Source organism: Oryza sativa, chromosome 7 (assembly GCF_034140825.1).
Source record: "Oryza sativa Japonica Group chromosome 7, ASM3414082v1".
Lineage (NCBI taxonomy): Eukaryota > Viridiplantae > Streptophyta > Magnoliopsida > Poales > Poaceae > Oryza > Oryza sativa.
Genome location: NC_089041.1, coordinates 12,898,237 through 12,921,839, shown reverse-complemented (window position 1 = coordinate 12,921,839; position 23,603 = coordinate 12,898,237). Strand labels below are relative to the sequence as shown.

The window sequence follows — 23,603 nt, the reverse complement described above, 5'->3', positions numbered from 1 at the left end:
CTTATGAACTGTACATATGTTACGAAATGTGATTCATTTGTATGGGACTAAAATTATCATACTCTCTAACATTAATTCATGGACTACCCAGACCATTATCTTGCTATTGGGTTAGGCGGTAACTATGTTTCTTTATGAGGCATATGACTTTTCTTTTTCACACTATTTCTTTAACAAGAAAACAAAGATCAAACATTATGTCCAAAAGTAAACAGTGTCGTATATTTAGAAACAATGCAAGTACATTATAAGTTTGCGATTGCAACGCATACACAAATATATCATTAAAAAACTGTATATGTACATATATTTTGCTAAATTAGAGCGCTAGTGCGTAGTATTAGCACCCTTGAGTGCTAGCAGTGCAGCCCCGTAGGCCGCCTCCGTCTGCTCCGCCTTTCTCACCGGAACGCCAAGCACCCTTCCCCTTATCGCCGTCCACTTATCGTTCCGAGCTCCTCCACCCGCCGTCAAAACCTCCTCCACCATGCTCGCGCCGAGCTCCTTCAACAGATTGTACCCCTTTGCCTGCTTGCCGTTCGTCCACATACCAAATTTCATTTTTTTAGAAATAATATAATTTTAATGGAAAATTATAAAAAATAAATATTGGTTGATAAAAATCACAAATTTAGCCCCTATCAAACAACCGTAGTTCGATAATATTGTTCGACAACTTAGTTGGCCTGATTAAAAAAAGAAAAGAGCATGCATGGGGTGGCCTAACGAATTCCCGAAGTTTGATATGTCCCACAGCCCATTCACATGCATCCACACACATCTAAGTCCCTAACTTCTTAAACCTTGTCAAACAACCATTGTTCAATAGGGTGCTTAATTTGTGATTTCAGATAAACAACATCTATTTTTATAATTTTCCATTAAAGTTGCATGATTTCTAAAAATTACCAAATTTCAATGTCCAATAATTCAGTTTTTCTTTTAACTCATGCTAATGCAGCGCAGAAAAAAGATATCACCTCAATCCGCGCGATCGACTCCAGTATGCCATGCAAGTACGCCGTGTCGCTCTCCGGCCTAGGCTGCAGCCTTAATGCAGATATATGAGACAAAAACATTCAAACACAAATAAATGTTGTCAAGATCAATGAGGCCTACACCTTCTGTCCCATAAATAAAATAAACCTAGTACATTCTTCTACTATGAATTTGGGTAATTTTTTTCTAGATTTATAGTATTAGGATTCTGTAATAATTTTGTAGATTTATAGTGTTACGAGTATATATCATGAAAAAGAAAAGAGTTGAATTAGTAAATGATGATTTACTTGTGTACCTTGGCATCATGTTGGGGTCGGAGACAGGGAACCTTTCTCCTCTCTTAGGCAGAGGGTAGTAATCGAGAAGGGAAGGAACCGACGGGTCGATCTCGTGGCTGAGAGCGACGAGCTGATCGTCGGTGAAGAGCTGCCTGAGGACGGCGCCGCCGGTGTTGGACGCGCCCCCGACCAGCCACATGTCGTCCAGCCGATGGCTGTACACGCCGAACCGCGCGTCGTCCACGCGGGCGTTGCTCAGCAGCTTGATCGCCAGAGTTGAACCCAACGACGTCACCTGATCATCGATCCATTCACTGATTGATTCGTACGTGTCATACAAAAAAAACATTTTGTGAATTGCGATTCATCCGTGTCGTAGAATTAACTCACAGCTTTCCCGGGCTCTGTGGTGCGCGCTGCGAGAAAAGCGGCTATGCTGTCCGTTGTTCCAGTACAGACCACGCAGTTCTTGGGAAATCCTGACATGCCAATGCCATACATTTCAATAAAAGCTACTAAGTTTGATGTCATTTTGTAGTCACGACATCCAAATCAATATATAGTTTAACGAGATCCAAGAAAAATATGAGAATTAAGTTGGATCTGTACCAAACTGTGCGCGTACATCCTCCTTGATTGAGCCAATTGGAGCTCCGGGTGCTCTAACAGACGGCAACATGTAAGCATATGGCTGTGACATCAACCAACTTGGGTACGAGTCAATCTCTGGATCGTAGCCCACCTGCAGCATGAAAACACTATAAATAAGGGCCCCTTTGAATCGCGGGGTTGAAAAAATAGAGGAATAGGAAACACAAGATTCTGACAGAAATTGAAGTGTAAAATAGATGATTGAAAAACACAAGAAAAATACAGGAATGATCGTTTGATTGGACCGCAGGAAAAACGCAAAAATCAAATGAGAGAGAGAGACTCAAAGGAAGTTTCCAAAAGGTTAGAGTTCTTGCTAAATTTTCTCCAAAATCTCTATATGATTGTCCATTCCATAGGAATTTCAAATGATTGGTTAGGATTCAATCCTCTGATTCAAAGGCATTCATAAAAAAATTTTCTATAGGATTGAAATCCTCCAAAATTCCTATATTTTTTCCTCCAAATCAAAGGGGCCCTAAATTTCTGGCGAGCAATTCCTGTACTACATTGAAATGCGTTTTTTTCTCAAAAGAAAAATATATAGGACACTAATGTGGACATTCATCGTCAGTTACATGTTCATATAGTTTCATCTCGCTATGTGTGTACATGATTAATATTAATAGAGTGAATTACACTTTAGACCAACTTTGGTTGCCGCATTTTCACTTTGGACTAGCTAAATTTATGTTTGTTCTACTTTGGACCATCCAAAACCACTTCTTTAGCACATCAACGGCATTGAGGACTTGGCTCCACCACGCTAGTGAAATCCTCCACCTATGAGCCGGTCATATCTTTACCCGAGTATAGGATAGTCATAGACATGGCTAGAGAAGAAAGTCAGGATGGTTCAAAGTGCAAGAAATGTAAAGTTAGCTAGTCTAAAGTGAAAAAATTAGATTTGGGGTGGTTCAATGTGAAGCTATGACAATAAAAGGTGGCCCAATGTGTAATTCAGTCATATTAATAAGTAAAGGCTCTCTGGATAGGGGGTGTCAAGATATATAATTACCTTCAGAGTGTTGTTATAATCAGAAACACCATATTCTCCATGCAAAAGCCAGAGCAACCAGTCTGACTGGTGCATCAGTATCGCTGAATCTCTACTGCTCAAGCCTGCTGAGCTCGAATTCCACCATGACACAAGCTTGCACAGGGTGGACGAACCAGAACGCACCGTATGATTTGCCGGGGCAATCGATTCGACTGCTGGCAGCGCGTCTGCGAAGCTCTCGTTGTAGAGATATGGGCCAGCAAGAATCCCTCCATTGTTCCTAATTGCGAGCATGCATGGTCAGATACTTGCATTAGCGATGCACCTTTTGTCTGACTGAATTTTGCATTGAAGCGATGTGGAATGTGTAAGGATCTGAGGAACAGAAACCTGTCGATGATGAAAGTGGTGGCTGAAGTCCCGTCGATTGAAATGGAAGAGATGGATGGCCGGTAGATGGCTGGGATATTACCCAGAAGATGGAAGAGAGCTTCTCTCCAGGAGCTTGCCCAGTTTGTGACTCTACCAACCTACCTAGTAACTCAAACCAAAGGATGTGTATGCTCGTTAGGAGTGAACAAATAATCCAATGCAGTGATGATGGCAGAGAAAAAATTACAGCCATATTTTTCAATCTTGTTCTACCTATGGACTGAAAAGGAGTTAGCTGGTTGATTCTGATCCAATTAAACGACAGTTTTACTGATATTTTAAGCCAATAAAACAAAACTTGGGATAATCAGTTGTTCATCTACATTCTTCAGCCAAACTGAAAAGAAAAAAATGATCAGAGATTCACAAAACTCGTACAGGAGGGTAAGTTCTTTTGCCTTCAGAATGTATGGCCCCTTGCTTATCGACAAGAGCATATCTGGCACCTGAAGTTCCAAAGTCTATCCCAAGATATAGAGGCTCGCCTGTTCCATCAAAGCTCTTCTTCTGGCCTCCCGGATTTTTTTGCCTAAGCATCATAACCCTTACTCTTGATGTACCTTTCGTTGTGAACCTGGATGATCCTGAAAGTACCGCCAAGAAAGAATCATGCAGATAAATTCAGAATTGTACAGCACGCATACATCCAGGGTAGAAGTTAAAAGAGGGTCGATAGATGGTTTCACTTGCCTCGTTTTGCGGGGAGGTGAGACAGAGGCTTGGCAGAGACACTGGCAATTGGCATTATTTGGTCTCGATGCGACGATCAACTCGTTTGGATTTGGAGATGGAGAGGGGGGCGATTAATGTCGCTCGTGCCGTCTTAGAGGGAGAGGTGCCGTGCCCTCTGGGCTGGGGAAGGATAAGGATCCTTTGGATGGAAGACCGTTACGCTCCGCAGACTCGCTGCATATGGGTGGCTCGCTGCACCCTTCCCACCCCTGGACGTACTGACGTTGTACGACAATCACAGCCATTTCCCAGTCTCACGCAGGTAAGGGGGTGTTTAGATTCAGGGTAAAGTCTTAGAGTGTCACATCGGATATTATATAGGGTGTATTATTTTATTATTAAAAAAAATAATATAGGGTGTATTACAGAATCCGTTAGTAAACCGCGAGACGAATTTATTAAGCCTAATTAATCAGCAAATGTTTACGGTAGCTTCACATTGTCAAATCATGGAGCAATTAGGCTTAAAAGATTCGTCTCGCAAATTAATCAGAATCTGTGCAATTAGTTATTTTTTTAGCCTATATTTAATATTTCATGCAGGTGTTCAAACGTTCAATGTGACAAGGTGTAAAATTTTAGGGTGGGGATCTAAACAGGCCCTAAGCTTGCAACTCAAGGGTCGAACTCGGCACAGGCTCAGCTCCCCACCATAGCTCCTTTATATACACCTATAGAGAAGAGATACTGTAGATATTCAGGGATATTTACTGTATCATAAAAATGATATATCAAAGGCAGCAAAAAAAGCCAGCTACCACGATCGTTAGGGCATCACCAATGTATATGGCAAAAGTAGTCTATATAGATGAGACCCACATAAATAAACTTTAACTATAGCAATCCTCACAATATGTATGTGTCGGTGAAATGGGCCCGGGGGTACGCACAGTAGAGGAAAGTATCCTTCCCATCTAGTCGCGTGGCTACACGGCCTCGCCTCCCCCCGCCCCTTGGGTAGCGCTGAGGTGGCCAGGGGACCTCGGGGTGCCATGTCGCACCCCTCGGGCTTTCAGGGCGTGCTACCCCGAGGCCCTCGCCCGGCCACCACGTGGCGGGGAGAGCAGGCGGGGCGAAAAACACTGCTCCGCGCCTTCAATGTGCGGCGCCCCAACCGTCCTGCGCCGCAATTAATGCGGCGTGGGAGGGACGTGTGGCGCCGCTCGATTGACCCATGTCAATCGAGCTTGACCGGCCTGTGACCGTTCATAGGCGATGGGACGGGGGCAGTGCCCCCACGTTCTGCCCTGTGTCAGGCGGAGTGGGGGCAGGTATACCCTGTCCCATTGACACGTTGCCAGGGGCGCCCCACGCGCATGGTGAGCCGCCAAAGTTTTCATACAATTAATAGGGAATGACAGGTATGTTCCCCGTGTCAGGCGGGGGGCGGCGCTGGGCCCCACTTGAAGCCAGGTGGCCATGCTGCTTCCGGTTGAAGCAAAGGATAGCGGTATGATTAGGGCCATGTGGGCCTCCCCTCCCATGGAGGGGTAGGTGCAAACGGTGCATGTGGTATCCCCTTAACTATAAAAGGAGGACCTCGCCCACCGAGAAAAAGGACGACTCTGAGATAGCTCAAGCTCTAGAGGAAGAACAGCTAGATTTCCCTCTAGAGCTCAAGACCTCTTGTAAAAGTTGATCTTAATCCCACACACAGGAGTAGGGTATTACGCTCAATAGCGGCCCGAACCTGTATAATCCTTGATCTCACGCACAGCCACGAGAGCAATCTAGCAGTTAGACCGCGAGCGGAAGTAGGCTCCCGATCATCGCGCCATTTCCCCCGGCCGAACTCATAAAGGAGGGTCTCACGACCACCCGCTAGAGAGGATCACTCCTCTACCGTATGGATACAAGGTAGCATTAAGAGAAGAGAGAGAAGTAGAGATAGATAATATTATTTATTTTATATGGATAGTCCATATGCATATGGATACCTTTTGTTATTTACTTTATATGGACTAGTTGCACAATGTTACTAGGTGGCTGAATGGAATAGTTTATTCCCTATGGACTACTTTTGTACTACATTATAGATGCCCTAACCATACTAGGTGTGTCTGGCACGAGTCATCAATTAATCACATCATACACCACTAGTAGTACATCTGAATATATAGACATCTCCAAAAAAAAAAGGAAAATAGAAACGATGCGAGTATATAGTAACTTTTTTCAAGACGGTAATAACGACAAATTTCAATACCATTGCATTGTCCAGAAAGGATCTGGATATGTCTAGCTTGCCAATTTACAGTTTAATCTTGCTATTTATCTTCAGGTAAAAACAGAACGAAGAAAAAAAAGCAACAGATGGTCATATAATTGACACCGACGGTGCCAGAACACTGAAATGCATGGTATGCAACCCTATAATTCTAGGTATCACAAGTTTATATCAAACAGAATTAACACGCAACTGAACATGCGATGTCCATTGCAATCACTGTACATCAAGTCACGCAGAAGGTTGTTCAGCCTGGGGAGCAGTTGAGCTGCTACCGTTCTTCCGGGACATACTGAAAGGCCCGGCCACAGTCTTGCCCATGAATTTCCCAGCTTTACCGAGGCCGCTGCCGACAGCGCCAATACCCGAACCAACAAGCCCAACACCCGAACCAACAAGCCCAACACCAGCACCAATTCCTGATCCAACAAGTCCAACCCCGCCGACAATGCCAGTGCCCACAAGTCCAACACCAGAACCAACTAGTGAAGCAGCACCACCAAGAGCATCCATTGTACTACCAATAACCCCAGCCTCCTTGAGTCGCTTTCTCTCCTCGATAGCTCTCTTTTCAGACTCTAGGGCTTCCATCTGTTCTTCCTTTGAAAATGGGTGATATGTGACCTGAAAAGCAAAATGTCAGAACCATCATGCACAACCACAAATATTATTTTCCTAAACTAGCAAACATACCAAATGCACCATTTTTTTTACGAAATGCACATAGCATATAAAAGTACATAGATGTAAAACATATCAGACTATGTGCAGCTACAGAAAAATTGCGCATAATAGTAAAAATGAACACCCTACAAAAGAGATAAATATGTACAGCGTGTGTGCAATCATAAATTTATAACTGTGCACAGCTTTGTGCGAGTATGTGTATTCAGGCTTTCAACGTTTTGTGATCTTAATTAAGATAATTTTTCAATATTGTATAGTCTACATTCTTTTACATGTTCGCATCATTTAGTCCATGAGACTCATGTTTTCAACCAATCATGACATGGGAAACTTTTTTTCAAATTAATCTAGGTGTTCTTTCATTGTTTTCTATTTTTCAACCTTGGCTTTTAAAACAATGAGTAGAAATCTAAAAGTCCTGCCCTAAAATCATTTTTGGTTGCTTCGTTTATTTTTTGTTCGGCTTATAAGCCGTAGCTCAACCAATGACGAAAAATAAATTATGGAATCCCCTTTCATGGCATCAAGACAAGTGGCATGAATAACCAACATTATGGAAAATGAATTATGAATTCAGATAAAAAAGATTATCTGACATCCACGCGGGGTGCAGATAAAAATCAGAATGGCATGTTCTTGAACTTATGAAACATCCTAGCTACAAAAAGCAGACTGCGCATAAAAACCAGAATAGCATGTCCTCGAACTTATGAAACATCCTAGCTACAAAAAGAAGAGTGTAGCCATCATTTGTGCTAAGTTGATGTAAATGGAGATTTCAGCAGATGTGGATTCCTGTTTGGTAATGGAAATGTCCTTGGTTCCTCAACCAAAATGTCAATATTATGTGCATGCTATTACAGAAGGAAAAGCTACTATGATATCTTGACGGCAATATGCTATGCAATAAACTTGAGAGATAAAACGCCAAGGGCAACCATAGTTTAAGCAGTTCAGGGGGTAAAGTGAGCCAACAAAAATGTTTGGAGGGTTTAGTGCTCTATCAAAATCTATATCTATATCTATACTACTTAAAATGTTAGTAGTGGTGGTGTCCGTTCTGCCACACCACCCCTACCACTGGCACTTGGGCCCCACAATCCATACTATTACACCAACACCACCCTTCAACAAGTCCTTCCCCGTTCCACTGTTGGCTCTCACCAAATTTCAAAATCACCTACTTGTTCAATAAGAAAAATAATAAAAGTACTACTCAATCTGTTTCCCATTGCGACGCACGGGCTCTTGGCTAGTCTATACTCCTTTAAAAAGGAGTAGTGGTGGGGGTGAGTGGTAAATCTACCACCACCCTCACCACCAACTCTTTACCCTTTCAGAGTGAAGGACATGTGGGGCCAAAGGACCCACATATGAACTACCCCCACCACCCTCGCTATTTGTTTGGAAGGAAAAATGATATTGTTAGACCATATAACCCATATATTAGTTACAAATATATGTAGAATTTAAGAGAATGTATACAGAAAATAATGATAATAGCAGGTTAATGATCATTTTCATCAATTAAAATCCCGTTGCAACGCACGGGCAATATGCAAGTTACTTTAAAAGAAGCAAGTGGTGGGGGTGAGTGGTGAATCTGCCACCACCACCACCACCACCAACTCCCTACTTTTTTTAAGGAAAAAAAATAGAGTACCAAGTCTAAAGGGCCCACTTTTCAGCTCAAAAGATATGCAGGCATAAGAGGTGTGCAGAAAGTACGGCAAAAACGGGTTGAGATTTTTCTTTAAAACTCACATTGCAAGGTACGTGCAATATACTAGTAGTAGAGAAATAAAGTAAATGTTTTCCATGTATTAATAGTTTAGATTAGAGTGGAGTTACGTGTTGAATGCACGTCACATGTAGAAACTGACAAAACAAAAGTCTCATGCTAACCTGAAGATGTAATGTTCCTCTATCCTTGGTGTCCTTAATTTTAAGAGAATCTAGTGATTGCTGAAGTTTCAAAGTGATTTCACTGGTAGCCTCAGGTTGAAGACTGTTCACTGCTAGTTTAGCTACACCAAGCTTTTTGTCTTGCTGAAGTCTGTCTTCATCATATACCTGCAAAAAATTCACAAGCATGTTATCTGGTACTACATTGAGTAGATTGACACATAGAAGCATAATATTAAGAACACATAAAATCAATCAAGATAGAAACAACTTATGGGAATTCAAGTTGAACCGAAATTTCTACCAATGATGCATCAGGTCCTTCCAAGCACTTTCAATGAAACTAGATCACTGCCAGGTATGAAACATTCTCAAAGCACATCTGATTTTTTTTCTAGTCCAAGTCTCCAAGACGCACCAAGGAAGTATCATCATCTCTTGGTTTGATTAGGCAAATTATTTAGTCCAAAAGAAATCAGAAATTTCTGTCATCTGACATTCGTATGTTAAAAACAATTACATGTATTGTCCCATGACTGTTTGGACATGAAAATAGCAATGCAGATTAGACTAAGATAGTGACATTGTGTAATCCCTTCTAGCCACCCAATATGTAGCATAATCTGACTAAAAACTGCCTAGGGGGATGGGACAAGCTCATGAAATTAAGGAGAAAAAACTAAATTACATTGTCTGTGTATATATTAGGTCCATTTTAGGGTAACCAAATTTGAAATGGCTCTATTGACCAAAAAAAAGGGAATCCAAACCAGGGCTGAGCAGTGATAGAAAACAGTATGTTAACAATATTATTGATCCAGCTACTATCTACTCCCTCCATCCAAAAATATAGATTATATAGCATTCGAAATTTGTCCCAAAATATAAGGCCTTCTAGACTACTACTTCCCCAACCCAACCACTCATCGTTTAATTATATTCAATCTTATATGCAAAGATATGCAGCTCTGCTGCGTATTCGAGAACAAAAAAAATCCAGTCTTACCCTCAACCACCCCTCATTTAATGAAGCATTACAATCCTTTCCCTTCATCCTTAATCCCTCCAAAAGAAGCCCTAGAAGTCCTTATATTTTGGGATGGAGGGAATACGTTGCAGTTAATAATATATTGTTGTGGTACTTACCATATGTATACAATAATTGCCACCTAAAAACAAAGAGGCATGGAAAATTAACAAAAGGGAAAAGAAAGATGACAAAATGGAAAAGAACTGAGTGGATTTCATGAGCAGGGATATGGTCCATGCTCACTCTTCATGCACGATCAGTACCAGACTACCAGTGCAATGTTGTTGGCTGTCCCAAGTTGGTTGATTTGTTTATCTTCAGCGATAAGCTGCTAAATATAAGGATTTGACGGGAGAGGATTTTTGACAGTTTTTGAGTTAGAGATAATAAGTTAAAAAAAAGGATTTATCCCTTCTTAATTCTTTTGGTAGAGATCACGTGTTAGGGCTAAACCTCAATAAAAAAAAGGAGCCATAGCACCACCATACAGAAAACTAAACAATAGAAGTTGGCATGGGACTACCATGTACAGTACCAGACACATGCATCATAGTCTGAAACTTCTGTACACGTGTAATGTATGGCAAGCATTGATAACATGGCATTTCCATCCACTGAAAAATTCTGAATTATGGGCATGATTCTACAGTAAGCCTTGAATGGAACCAAAAGACACATTGAGTGAAAGACTGAAACACCAAGACATAACTTGACTCATGACTAATGTCTCAAAGAGCATTCATCATACATGTGTACCATGAAAAATAGTACACACACATGAGCATGCCACTAGTCCATAGAAATTTATTGATATCCCATCAAAGCACAAATAGATTCTTCACCTTTCCTCAATAACTCAATCTTTTAGATTAACTAATCAGGCCATAAAACTCAACATGGTATCAGAGCTAGAAGTTCTAAGTTTTTCTAAGTTTGTGATGTAGCACAATCTTGGAGAAACACAATGTCGGCAAAATACATGGTATCAGCTTATCATGGTCTCCACCATCGTCAGGCTATCATGATGTCAACTTTAGGACTTCCAGCTCTGATACCATGTTGAGGTTCATAATCTAACCAGCCAATCCAAGAGCTTAAATTATTGGAGAAAAGGTGGGCAATCTACTCATACCTCGACAGCTATACTGATTAGCATAATTTATCCCTCTGCTTTCCATTTATGGAACAAAATATTCTTCTATGCATACTAAGGAAAAGTGAGCTCCATATCGAGTTCATCAGTATCTGGGCTACAAGCCCACATGTCACCTTGTTTGGTACAAACCTGAACATTATAACTAAGGCTTGTCTTAATTCATATCTGGACTAGCGAACCAGGCTTTCTAGCTTCTATGAGCATTTTTCTGACATGTTTACCTAACTGCATGAGATCAATAAACTATTTATACATATGAGCAAAGAATGCAATTGCTTTAACAGAAGATTTTACAACCAACACACGTCCATATATATCTGACTACAATATATCTTGAGTAGGGGGTAGATACAGACCATACCATCAACCCCAACTCCCTTTTTTAAATGAGTAAAGAATTAAAGAATAACTGGACCATTTGCCAGCATGATCTGGAATCCAGCCATTAATCAGCCTTACAATCCAATGCAGATTGTTTATAGAAAGCAAGCATATAAATCTTTCTTGATAAAATTGTCTATTCCCTTCATATGAATACTAGCAAAAAAACCCATGCATTCAAATGGATCTCATAAGAGAAAAACTTAAATTATATATATTTCTCAGGGAAAACATATATAATTTGCAAACAAACATCAATACACAAATAGCAAATGCACATACACAAAAATATCAATTTATCCACCGTTAGAAGAACCCACCAACTCTAGAGGTGTGGTAGGATGGCAGACTCACAACACTGTGGTCTTCTATATACTAGAGATATTTGTGCATATTTTATTGTTTAATTGACACCATTTTGGTCATAGTTGCATGTGAGAAAGAACATGCAGGAAACAATGAAGAATTACCTCAAAAATGACAGACTGGGTTTCTTTGTCTTCAACAATCAGAGGGAATGTTTCATTCCATTCAGGATTTAGGTTATCATCTATGACTTTTGTTTTGACCTTGAACATTGGACGCACATATAGTATCACATATGGATCTGATTTACCAATCAACTCCTTATTCTTCAATGAAGTTGCTTTTACTACAGTAACAGTAAGTCTTCCCTGAGGTTTAAGCTCCAGCTCACTGCAGATGAAGTAGAGCAGGACAAATAAAATTTTTGAAATTACATGCCAATGGGATGCAATTCATTATAAAGATACTTTTCAGAACAAATAAACAAAAATATTAGTGATTTTCAGACCTTAAAAGCTAGCGTGAGGCATCAAATTAACATATTATGCTTGTGTATATCTCATGCCTACCAAAAAAATATGGCCACCACCAAATATACTCCTTCCGCCGCAAAATATAGCTACCTTTAGCATTAAAAATTTGTCCCAAAGTAAAGCTAGCTTTCCACCTCTCAACCAATCACAACCATTTTAATTTCTCCACTTACTTCCTCATCTCAACCAATCACAACCATCCATCATTGTATTTCACTTTTCTCATCAATACCCGTGCCCAACTCTAAAAGCTCTTATATTTTGGGACGGAGGGAGTATAATGGAAAGATTGGCAACCCACATAACTCACCTAGATGGAAATGCAGTATTCAATATCACATAAGGACTTTAGATTGGGATGTGAATCCTGGATGAAATGATACTCCAGAAATATATTCTGAAGAACTCCAGAACAAAGCTACCCTATCAACTTTTTCAGATGGGAGGATACTAAATCTGGATGTGTGATGCAGACTAGGTCACTCAAGTGACACGATGACCCAGCTAATTTTGTTTAAGTTGCACAAAACAACAGTGCAATGTTTAAACTATTAACACCACCTAATCGGCACAACATTGTAAAACACGCCAGGTTTTTGTCATTTAGAGGAATCAGCCAGATATTGAACAGCACACTCTGTACATAATTTGAAATGAAACTATCAATATATTCCAATTTCATCATCTCTTTTTCCCCAACCCTTTTTCCCGATCAAGTCTTACCAATTTTTCACTAAGTTATCAAAACATTCTGTTTTGTGCAAAAAAGATGCTAATTTAGCTCGAGCAATATGAAATTTACTTTAAATTCTAAGTATTGAGGTATTGTCTGGTCCAATCGTGTAATCATTAATGCAGTCAACATCTCTTGTTAAGCATTAATGTTCATGTATCGAGAACATCTTGCAGTTGGATGATTCAAAGGAATGAAGAATTATTATGATTAAAAAACAAGTTCCTTTCAAGAAAAATGAATACATGATACTATGTGAACAATAAATATAACACAGAAAAGCAGCTCATTGTCAACATTTATTGCATATGATTGGAGAGCTAACAGTTAGCAGGATTGATTATAACTGGTGACAACATTCAAGAGAAGTCACCTTGTATCAACATTGACACCAAGTGGAACAACAAGCCTGTGTGGCCACTTGAGCATGTCAGAAACAATTGAATTGACAGTGTCCTAATTAAAGGAGAGGAATCATGGTCAGGATTTTATAATCTGTTAGAAGAAATTAAATGTTCAAAATACTTTCATCTCACATCAATCATGTCGGAGAGTCCTGGAACAGCGGTCAGACTTCCTCCAATAGCCTTCAAAGTGTATTGTATTTTCGGCTCTGGCTGAAGCACAAAGAACCGCCATTGAAGAAATACCACAGGAAATGCTCATACCAATTAGCAAAAGACTCCAAACCTCAAATGTAGTCAACAGATTATCTCCAGAGACATTCAACAATAATGGCAAATTTGCAGTATGGAACATGTATTAAGTTCAAAAAATAATAATGATATAGGCCAAAGTAATGAAACATTTCCTTGAATTGGCCTTAAATGTTATTTGATTGGCCAATTTCTAATCAATTAACATTAAAACTGGACCAGGTGGAGTTGGCTTTTCTTTTCTCATTAGGACCCTTTCACATAATCTCCTACCTTGGCAGTCCACTTTCAAGCTATACTTGGAACAGTGTTATGTGTAATTTAATCAATAATTTCAAGGAAACAGATTAATAAGGTTATAAACAATCTCAAGGAAATTTCACTTTGTGTCATCCTAATGATAGGGGCACCCGGTGTTACTAAAATAGCTGCCATCGAACAACTGTGCTTAGGATGTCCACCTTGTTAATTCAAGACTCGTCTCTGCTTAGACATGCAGATCTCCTGTATTGTCTTAGAAAAAAAATCTCCTTTGAAATAGAAAGATAAATCATTTTTTGTAGATGTATACCTCTGCAAGAAGAGCAACAACAACAGCAGAGATGCAAGGGATCTCCTCTGATAGTTGAAATACAACACGGACAATGGTGTAGACTTGAAGATCTTTGAGCTGTGAGATGGTTGGCAAAGATGATATCATGACTAGTTCAAGAGAGATTTACTTCTGTAAGAATTAATCACTGAAAAGAACAAAGAAATAGTAAAACCTGAATAGGAAGTGATGCAACAACAGCATCAACAGCAAGGATTATGCTTGGATCACCACCCCAACGAAGATCTATATCCATTATGATTTGGCCTGGCTGAATATTTTGAATGCGAATACCTTTACACAACATGACAAAACGTGATGTCTCAGTTATTTAGTATTGCATTAACATGATCAAGATGCTAAACAAAACATAGCTTAGTGGGGCATCCCTAAGAAAGAACTCATGCATAATATACATAAAGGTAACATCAGGTAATTAGCATTTATTTAATGAGCATTGTTTGGAGAATGTACATAAGACCGTCCCCTGGAGGCCTGAAGCAATTGAAATGACAATCGCATGGATGCAACTATACCACAAGGGCAGGGGGGAAACTATAGAGACTAGAGACTTGTTTATTCTTGCTTGATGCCAATACTTGCAAGAAACCTCTTATATAGCGGACTCACCTACCTCTTATATAGAGGACTCCCGCTCCCCTAGCAATTATAGATATGATCAATTTAAATAATAACTTGCCTAACTACTGGAAAGATACCAAACAACCTAAGAGCTAGATTATCAAGTAACAAACCCATGCCTAATCATAAGACGATGTACTTTTCATATGAGCAGTAACTACACACTGCACTACACATCCAGGGCCCATGCCAACATTGGCAGTTGGCACATGAGTACATGACAATAGTAAAGAAGAAATTACCAGCAAACACATAAAACTGCGAAGATGATGGCCAAAACATAATTGGTATTTAGTAATTAGTAGGCAAAGTAACCTTGCTTGTTAGCTGGCTATCAGTTAGGAAGGGTAAAATGGCATATTTTGTGTTTTTTAACCTACACCAATCTGCATTGTTTTGTGCCAAAATTTTCTTTCCATATCACATCTATTTGACGAGTTTGTCTCTCTCGACAAATCCTATCTGAAGCTTTTTCACATCAAGTTATCAGGGGTACTCATGCCATTTTGAAAATTTTCCCTCCATAAATACGTAAAGAAATGGACTCAATTAATCAATTATTGACTGACAGTTTGCATCGACCGATGTTAACATAAAGTGTCAACTTGGTAATGTTGGTCAATCTACATAGAAAATAGTCACTCAGAGGTCGCAAAGAGTGTATCGTCAGATTCACAAATCACAAAACAAAAGGATGAACTTGTATTTAGTAGTCACGATGGTCAGTTCCTGCAATTAAAACCATCTAATGAAATACTCCTAAGGCATGTCACCAGTCACTATTACCACTGGGTGCAGTTCTTGGTTTACATACATCAGATGCAAAGATTGTTATTCTCACTGTAGGAATTCTCTAATTCAGAACCCAGACAGGAGGCATACAACAGAGTAAAAATCAGATAAATAGTGCAGAACGTGGAGATTATAATAGGAAAACCTTCTATCTTTGGTGAAACAGTTCCAAGAGAGAATTTGCTGAACTTCAGAGATTTTATTCCTGGAGGTCGATAATCATCTAGCAGTGGCTCAACAGATTCCTTGACTACTGCAGTGGCAGCCTGAAATGGAACTAAAAGTTTAGTAGCCCCCAGAAGAACTAAAATCTACCAAAACATAGTACATACTTTTAAGAAAAAAAATAACTTGGAGAATGAGATTGGGGCAGAATAAAACAAAGAAATAAGTCCTATCTTTATTAACACAATTGTACATATTTACCACAATTAAAAGGATTAGGACATTGTGCATACTAGTGGAAAATGTTAAGATAACTTGATAGAGGTATGCTTTCAACGCTATACTGATGAAGCGTATCTTGATATATCTTCAAAAACCAAGCACAATTTGTATAAATAGAAAATGGCATATCACTTTGAATGAAAGTGACAGGATGATTGAGATGATCAATATTTAAGTTAAAATGTTTAACCTTTAGAACCTGCAGTTAGGAGTAGCATTACAATACACAAAAAGATCAACATGAATTATACCCCCCCCCCCGCGCGTGCGCGCGGAAATGCCGGTGTTTTTGTTTAGATAATGGAATATAAATTCCGGCCTTTACTTCAAAGAAGCTACAGCCACTTATTACACAAAACTCTCAAAGAGAGCCAATAGTCAGGCAACAATATGAACTAAAACTCTCAAAGAAATGCCAGTGTTAAAGACAAAGAAAGCTATTAACAAATAACAATTAGGAAGTTTGCTGGAATAGCATACACATAGGAATGAATTTTTTTTGTAATCAAAGGAACGAATAAAAATTTCTACAAGAAAATACCATAGTTGTCAGCAAACGGGGGCTGTAGGACTGCCAAACTAACAGCATACTTTACATTATTATCAGTTGGCTAGAGCCTAGAGATTTAACAAACATTTGTCTTACTTGATCAACGAAAGGCCAGAGTTTGCTGAGATGCTTGTTCAGCCATTTCACCTGTAGAAATCAAAATTGTGGGTAAAATAGTCATTGTCCATAGTACAATGGATAAGGATAACTCAATAAGCATCAAGAAGTGTCCCTTTATGATGGGTATTTGGATTACAATACGAATATTGCCAGCACATTAATCTGGACAGACGGTTTTTCCAGCTTCGTTGTACTAGGATGTGTCTGTCCAGATTCATGTACTAGGATATGTCAAATCAACCAAAATCCCTTATATTATGGGACGGAGGGAGTAATAAATTGCAAGAAAACTAAACAAATGAAACATCCTGTCAATGTAATGATGTTCATGTTCACCACAGTTAACTTTTTCACAAGCTTACAAATTACAATAAGTATAGCCAGCTAAAGGTCTTTTATGAAGATAAAGGTCTATTTCATTTGGTTAGGTTTGTATTAGGTGTAGTTTATACCACCTTGATTCACTAGTGTTCAGTTGGTAGTACAGCCATATGATGGATATGAGAATTTCGGCTAGTGTTTACTCGAAATTTCACCATTGGGTTGATTAAGCTGTCACCTCTTTTGGGGTAAATACAAAGTAGCAATGCTAACTAAATTGCGAAGATTGAAGCCTGTCAATCTCAATCCATCATGCAAGCATACTATGATGTGAATCACCAATCCTCAACATTGCCAATAGTTTCTGAACTCAAAATGAATGCATCTATTTTGGTCAAACTAAGCCAAATCCCTTACAACCTACTGTCCTACTCTAGCAGCTGCCTCCGCATGTTGCTGACCACCAAAGGGCTACAGCACTTACCAATCCTCCCAAGGGCAGCCTTAGTTGCTGAGATGGGCTGTTAAGGCGATGTAAGGCGACCCAACCCAACCTTAGCGGTAAGGCGTAAGGCGATGCGAAAAGAAGAAGAATGCGAGAACAGATATGGGCCAGAAGTACATCCAGCCAGCCACCACACTATAGTATTCTGCAGTTAACCCCAGCCCAACAGCCCGTTTAAAGCCAACCAGGTCCCTTTCCTCTCTTGCCCCAGCATGCCAAGTCCACAAACATTCTATATATCTATGTACCCATCTTGACCCTCTATAGCACTACTTTGTTTTTGAGATCTCTGCTTCTTAAAAAGAATTGCACCAGACGTCCAAACCTACCTTTGGCTTTGATCTTGTAGTTTCAAAACTAGCACAGAAACAAGTCATCATGCAAACTACTACAATTTTCCACTTGTGAATGAAGGGGTTAAAAGGTTAGATTATAAATTGTGTTCCATTCATTATTTTTCTTTACTTGACTTTCAAGACATGGACTCAGCATATATGATCTTTTTTTTTCTCTAATGACATATTCATGAAAATTATTTAAAGAGCAACTGCATGAAAGTATTTTTATGGCAAATCTATTAATGTCATTTCTACAAATCAAATCTTAATAATTTTGCATATGTTAACAAGTTGAGGTTTCAAGATCTGACAGCACGGTGCATGCATTCTCAAGGAAAATTTGGTTCCATGAAACTGAATCCATGAGTTATGTAACCATCGAAAGCTCACTTCAATATCACCAAAAAATTTGCAAAGCTCCTTTTTATACCATTTCCATCCAACTGCGCTAACTATGACCCAGAAAATCATCTAGCAAGAACACAGACCCAGTACTACCATGCTTATGCTGTATTAAATTTTTGGTGAAGAACAGAAACGGCGCAAACTTTCGGTGTCACAAACTCAATATCAGTTCTTCCCATTCTAAAACGTCATCATTTGAGGACATCGGGTAGTAGTTTACACTTTACACAGACAAGAACAAAAATAAGACTAGGAACATTTCGGAGGAATCACCACAAACCTGCTCATACTGCGGGAAGGATATCCACTCGGGGAAATTGTCGCCGCACAGCTTCTTGAGATCGTCCCTACCGAGAGACCCAAGGACCTTGATATCCGCAGCCTGTAGAAAAAGTTTCGGAAAAACTAAACAAAAATCAAAACCTCGACCACGAAAATTAAACGACCATCACCCTAGCCTTATACGCAGAAACAAGGAGCAATCCAGGCGAAGCATCACCACCACGCGCACCCGAAACACGAACCTTAGCGATGCGCTTCCTGCTGCGCCGCTGCATCACACGGCTCCACCCGGCCATAAGCGCGACGCCGACCACCATCCCCATCACCATCCCCGAGATCAGCCCCATCCTGGCGCACCCGCGACCGACAGCCCGCCCTCCGCCGGCCAGCCAACCTCGCTTCTCGCGCCGGCACCCCCCTTACCTCATCAATCGAATGGCAGCTCGAGATCTGCGGCTTCGCAGCGGAGGAGACGAGGGGGAGGGTTACGCCTCTCTGGCTTGCGTTGGCGGTTTGCAATTGTGGCTTGGGAGTGGGGAATGCGGAGGATTGCGACGGATTGGGGCTTGGGAGAGGGGATTAATTACGGGGATTAGTGCGCAGTTAATGCCCCAAGGGAAGCATCAACGAATCGATGTACTGCTCGCTTGCTGGAACAGTGACGAGGAAGTCAACTCGAGGAGATCTGGAGAGGAAACGGAGTTGATTTTTAGGACAAACGGCAAGTCGGCCGCGAGCGAGGGGGCTTTTAACTATTTGCCACTCTTACGGATGTTGCTTAATGATTTGCCACTAAGCTCACATGTCATAGACACATGAGGGCCCACATGTCATTGACAGGGTGTGGCAAATCGTTAATTGTCATGTCACAAGAGTGGCAAATAACGTGGACCTTCCAACACCCCCACCCGCGAGCGAGGGGCAGGGGCTGTCTGCGGGGGGAAATTTAACCTCCACGTGAGCCTGGCTAGTAGCTTCGCTTTTTGTTTTACCCAAACAAAGCAGATGGGAGACCGATTTTACAAATCCACCCCAAGTTTGACAAAACTATCGTAAAAAACTAAAAACGTCTCTTTTGAGTACCTTCCCATGCAACACGTAGCACTGCAAAACACGTACCTGCAAAACGAATTGCCTGTATTTGTATGGATGTAAGTAACAGTTGCATATAAACATATAGCAATTCATATTTGACTATTTGTGGATGCAGCTTGAAGCTGCAAACATACGGAGTAAATTTAGAGTTGACATATTAGTCTACCCTTTGTATATAATAACATCCTCCAGTAATTACAGGCCTGTTTGGCAGAGTTCTAACTCTTAAATTTAGCTAGTTGGGTCTGGAGTGGAGTCGTGGAGCTGCCTAAACCCAACTCCACTTCTCTAGTTCATTTTGTGAGAGAGCTCTACCTAGCTCTGCTCCTATTTTAGATAGAGTTGAGACTGTTTGGCTAAGCTCCACCTTCAGGAGAGCTGGAGCTGGAGCTGTGCCAAACAGGCCCACAGTGAGAACCACACCGATTTTCTTATTTTTTTGCAGAAAAAATTGCTTCTTTTGAAAAATTTGACATGTGGTGGGCTAGTTTGAAAAAAGATCATTGTCTACGTACAAAATATCAAACAAACCTCCCGGCGCACTTGACACCTAGTTGTGTTTTTTCGGAACAACTCTTGTCTTTTCGTGATATACAATGTGAAGAAGAGAAAATTTTGTTGCTATGGATAACACTTTACATATGGAAACTAAAGGGGTATTTTCATAAAATCTCCTTTACTCACCTCAACCTCTCCACCCCATCAAAAACCCATCCTTCTCCCCAATCCGCGCTCCTGTTGCACGAGTGCTGCACATCCGTGCCTCACGCCGACTCCAACGCTGCCATCTTCCCTTCCTTCCACACCTGTCGCATAGCCATCGTCGTTCTTCCTCCACCCACAACCTCTCTTCCTGAGCAAGCACATTGTCGGCTGCTTCAAAAATCCCTATCTTCTCGAACCCTAGGCCAGGCGACAAGAGCAGCAAGCGTCGGTGTCAGGGATTGTTGGTTCTTCTCTTTAATCTAGGGATAGTTCCCTTCCCTTCCTCTCTCTCACTCTCCCCATATATAAGCCCTTAATTAGATTAGAAAATATATAACTGAGATCTAGTGCTTCAAATGGAAGAAAGAAAACCAAGCAAGATTGAATTGCCACCCATTTAATAAATTTGCATCTACCTACAGCTGACGTTGCACGGAAATTATATGGAACAAATGAACAATCAACTTCCAAGCGAGACCAGCATGGAAGGATGCGCGGTGCAATACAATTATGATGAATGGATGATTTTTTTTTTCAAATAAGAATTGATAAAAATCGTAAAATTCAAAATTGCCTCTAATCATTGTGCCGACGGGGGATACCCGTAGACCGAATATAGAGGGTATTAGGGTATGCTGGTACGAGGATCTACGTAGTACGACATCAAGGAAACAAAAAACATGAATTATACTGGTTCAGGCCTCTTGATAGGTAATAGCCCTAATCCAGTTGATATGGGATTATATAGTGGAAACCACAGATTACAAAGGGAATAGTAGAATTCGATGATACCGACGAGACCGTAGTCGAGTTGGTTCAACTAGATCACCCGACAACTTGGCTCCTGTAGGCTCCGACTTCGTAGGCTGTGGCGGTTGTATTGGCAATGAGATTTGATGCCTTTGATCCTCCCCGGGGGTCCCTTTTATACCGCAGGTCAGTCGGTTTCCAAGTAGGACTCGGAGACATCGGACCCTACACGATACAGTGACGACCCAGTTCTATCCGAGTAGGAATCTTTCCATCTGTGGACTCCATGATGGATTTCCTTGCGTGTACGAAGAACGTCCGTATACGCGCAGATATACCATATCGACGCATAGCGTATATCCAAGGGTAGAGGGTATACCTTATCCGTAACCCTGACACATTGAGTTTGTAAAGTACTAATACGCCCTTATGAACCGAGAGTTCAGATCGATTCTACTAGTAGTATCATAATATCAGTAATACTACCAGTAGATAACACCATTGTGGGACTCTATTGACTAAACCAATAGAGTGATTAAAATTTTTTCTTGTTTTTTGTAGCATTTTCCTGTTGCCTTGCATATATGATGGATTTGGATGTTATTTATGATCCTTGTTAACGGTCCTTAAATCATAATATTTGACCGTCAATACCTGCATATAATGAAATAAAACATGGTATCCAACTTAGTGGTAGGGATTATTACTAATCATTTCCACCAGTGTTGGTGAAATATGTGTATGCATGTAATTTGAGGAGAAAACACATCCGTCATGCGACAAAATGCACCTCAGTGCATTCAGGACACGTTTACACGGATTGGAGGCCTAATAAGTCAGTGAAAACCATTTAGAATTGGGCCAAAACATAGCATAGGTTGTTGGGGGGCCATTAAGCAACCTCCCGGCCGAAGGAGAGGCCGGGAGGAGTGTTTTTGGGTTCAGCCGAACCCATCCTGGCGCTTTCCGCCATCTGTTTTCATGTGGACGGCTTGGATTTCTCCCCTATGGCGTTTACAGGGTGGTTTGGTCATTTCCCATGCCCCTAACCGTCATTTAGAGCTTATATAAGGAGGTCTCCATCTCACTTCAAGCACACACAACTTTGAGCTGAATTACAAGAGGCTTTATTGTATCTTTTGTACATTAGAATTAGGTATAGAGTGAGGGGAAGCTCTGGAGGAGTGCTCGGAAGTTTGGCGCTCATCCGACTTCTACCTCGACGAGAATAGCTTCCTAGAAGGAATTCGGGAGGAGTACCTGAGCTGTCGGTACACTCTGCTCTGGGTTCAGAAAAACTTCTTCAATAAAGTAAGCATTCGTGTTCTTTTCTTATGTTATTTAATTACTTTGTCTAAGTAAGATAGATTTTCATCTTTGCGGGTTCATTGGTTAGTATTCATACTAAGTGCTCTAGTACTAGGACTCTGGATAATGAATGAAGTTCCTGCACAAATATTAGAGTAGTAATTAATAACTTAGACGTAGTGTTTAGGTTAGAGATTACCTTTGTTTGTTGTGTATCCCACGGATTTGTCAGAGGTAGGCGACAGGTGGTGATAGCCCTAAATCCCGTCCTAGTAATCCTCCACATTCGGATACATCATAGAACTATAGCCGGAACCAGGCTGGCAGACCAGCAGGGGTCGGTGCCCGAAGCAACAGATAGGAAATTACCTTTGCTTAGCTTAGATAATTAAAACACATAGAAAGTCCTCTCTAGCCTAGCCAGCCTACCTATAGTTGTTGTCCTTGGATAGTCTTAGCCTTAAGTAGATTACACACGTTCGCTGAGTTCGATATCCTTTTGGGGTCACCGAAGATGAAGTGCTATAATTGTATTCTGTGCGCTTGCGGATTTATCTGTGGTCATAAGAAATGCCAACAATCCTCATAATTACCAAATGGATTTTACTTGGTGGATTTTATTTTGCAGTAGTTTCTTTGAAATCCCTTGTTTCTATATGGTTTCAAATTTGTTCACCATATGCCTTTTGTGTTAGTGTATTGGTTTTGCCTAACATTTCATTTGTTTGTCTTATCTAAGATAGTGTTGCATTATAGCTTTTGGAATGTATTCCATCACAGTTAGTGGACTAAAATTATGTGCAAAATCTGTTATATTAAAGGAAATGGAGGAAAGTGCACGGGTGGTCCCTAAACCTATCATGTTGTGTCATACAGGTCTGCAAAACTCTCAAAATACATTTTCAGGTCCCTAAACTTGTCCCAGGCACAAATTGGCTCCAACCCATTCTGGACACTGACATGGCATACCATGGTGGTACCTATATGTCATTAGGACTCACATGTGATACACATTAAAATATAAATAAAACATTCTCATTAT

At 40.5% G+C, this 23,603-nt stretch overlaps 2 protein-coding genes across 3 annotated transcripts; both read right to left on the bottom strand.

Moving 5' to 3' along the window:
- Window positions 1-195: 195 nt before the first annotated feature.
- LOC9267504 (D-ribulose kinase) lies at window positions 196-4,289 on the bottom strand. Of its 2 annotated transcripts, none has more exons than XM_015791468.3 (9): window positions 4,054-4,289; window positions 3,742-3,947; window positions 3,322-3,461; window positions 2,950-3,211; window positions 1,890-2,022; window positions 1,671-1,759; window positions 1,298-1,575; window positions 981-1,050; window positions 196-528 (listed from the first exon to the last, which is right to left on the bottom strand). In XM_015791468.3, exons 1-9 carry the CDS (start codon window positions 4,106-4,108, stop codon window positions 328-330), a joined length of 1,434 nt encoding a protein of 477 aa, XP_015646954.1. In that variant the 5' UTR covers window positions 4,109-4,289; the 3' UTR covers window positions 196-327. The 2 variants fall into 2 exon arrangements, with proteins under 2 accessions (XP_015646954.1, XP_015646955.1); XM_015791469.3 differs by having other exon boundaries at window positions 981-1,043; window positions 4,054-4,250.
- Window positions 4,290-6,282: 1,993 nt separating this feature from the next.
- Window positions 6,283-19,256, bottom strand: LOC4342997 (calcium-dependent lipid-binding protein). Its single transcript, XM_015791467.3, has 11 exons — window positions 18,946-19,256; window positions 18,702-18,803; window positions 16,829-16,879; window positions 15,881-16,001; window positions 14,477-14,595; window positions 14,281-14,379; window positions 13,590-13,670; window positions 13,427-13,509; window positions 11,952-12,177; window positions 8,915-9,082; window positions 6,283-6,946 (listed from the first exon to the last, which is right to left on the bottom strand). The coding sequence occupies exons 1-11, from the start codon at window positions 19,048-19,050 to the stop codon at window positions 6,554-6,556; spliced, it is 1,548 nt and encodes a 515-aa protein (XP_015646953.1). The 5' UTR covers window positions 19,051-19,256; the 3' UTR covers window positions 6,283-6,553.
- Between the last annotated feature and the right edge of the window lie 4,347 nt (window positions 19,257-23,603).

What these genes read in the sequence shown, in the direction of transcription:
- LOC9267504 (XM_015791468.3), bottom strand. Translation starts at nt 4,108, where the DNA reads ATGCCAATTGCCAGTGTCTCTGCCAAGCCTCTGTCTCACCTCCCCGCA. An exon ending in ATTATAACAACACTCTGAAG is followed by an intron (nt 2,023 to 2,949) that starts GTAATTATATAT and finishes TTCATGCTGCAG; the next exon opens with GTGGGCTACGATCCAGAGAT. An exon ending in CCACAGAGCCCGGGAAAGCT is followed by an intron (nt 1,576 to 1,670) that starts GTGAGTTAATTC and finishes ATCGATGATCAG; the next exon opens with GTGACGTCGTTGGGTTCAAC.
- LOC4342997 (XM_015791467.3), bottom strand. Translation starts at nt 19,050, where the DNA reads ATGGGGCTGATCTCGGGGATGGTGATGGGGATGGTGGTCGGCGTCGCG. An exon ending in GACTCTCCGACATGATTGAT is followed by an intron (nt 13,510 to 13,589) that starts GTGAGATGAAAG and finishes TCCTTTAATTAG; the next exon opens with GACACTGTCAATTCAATTGT. An exon ending in CCCAGTCTGTCATTTTTGAG is followed by an intron (nt 9,083 to 11,951) that starts GTAATTCTTCAT and finishes AATTTTTTGCAG; the next exon opens with GTATATGATGAAGACAGACT.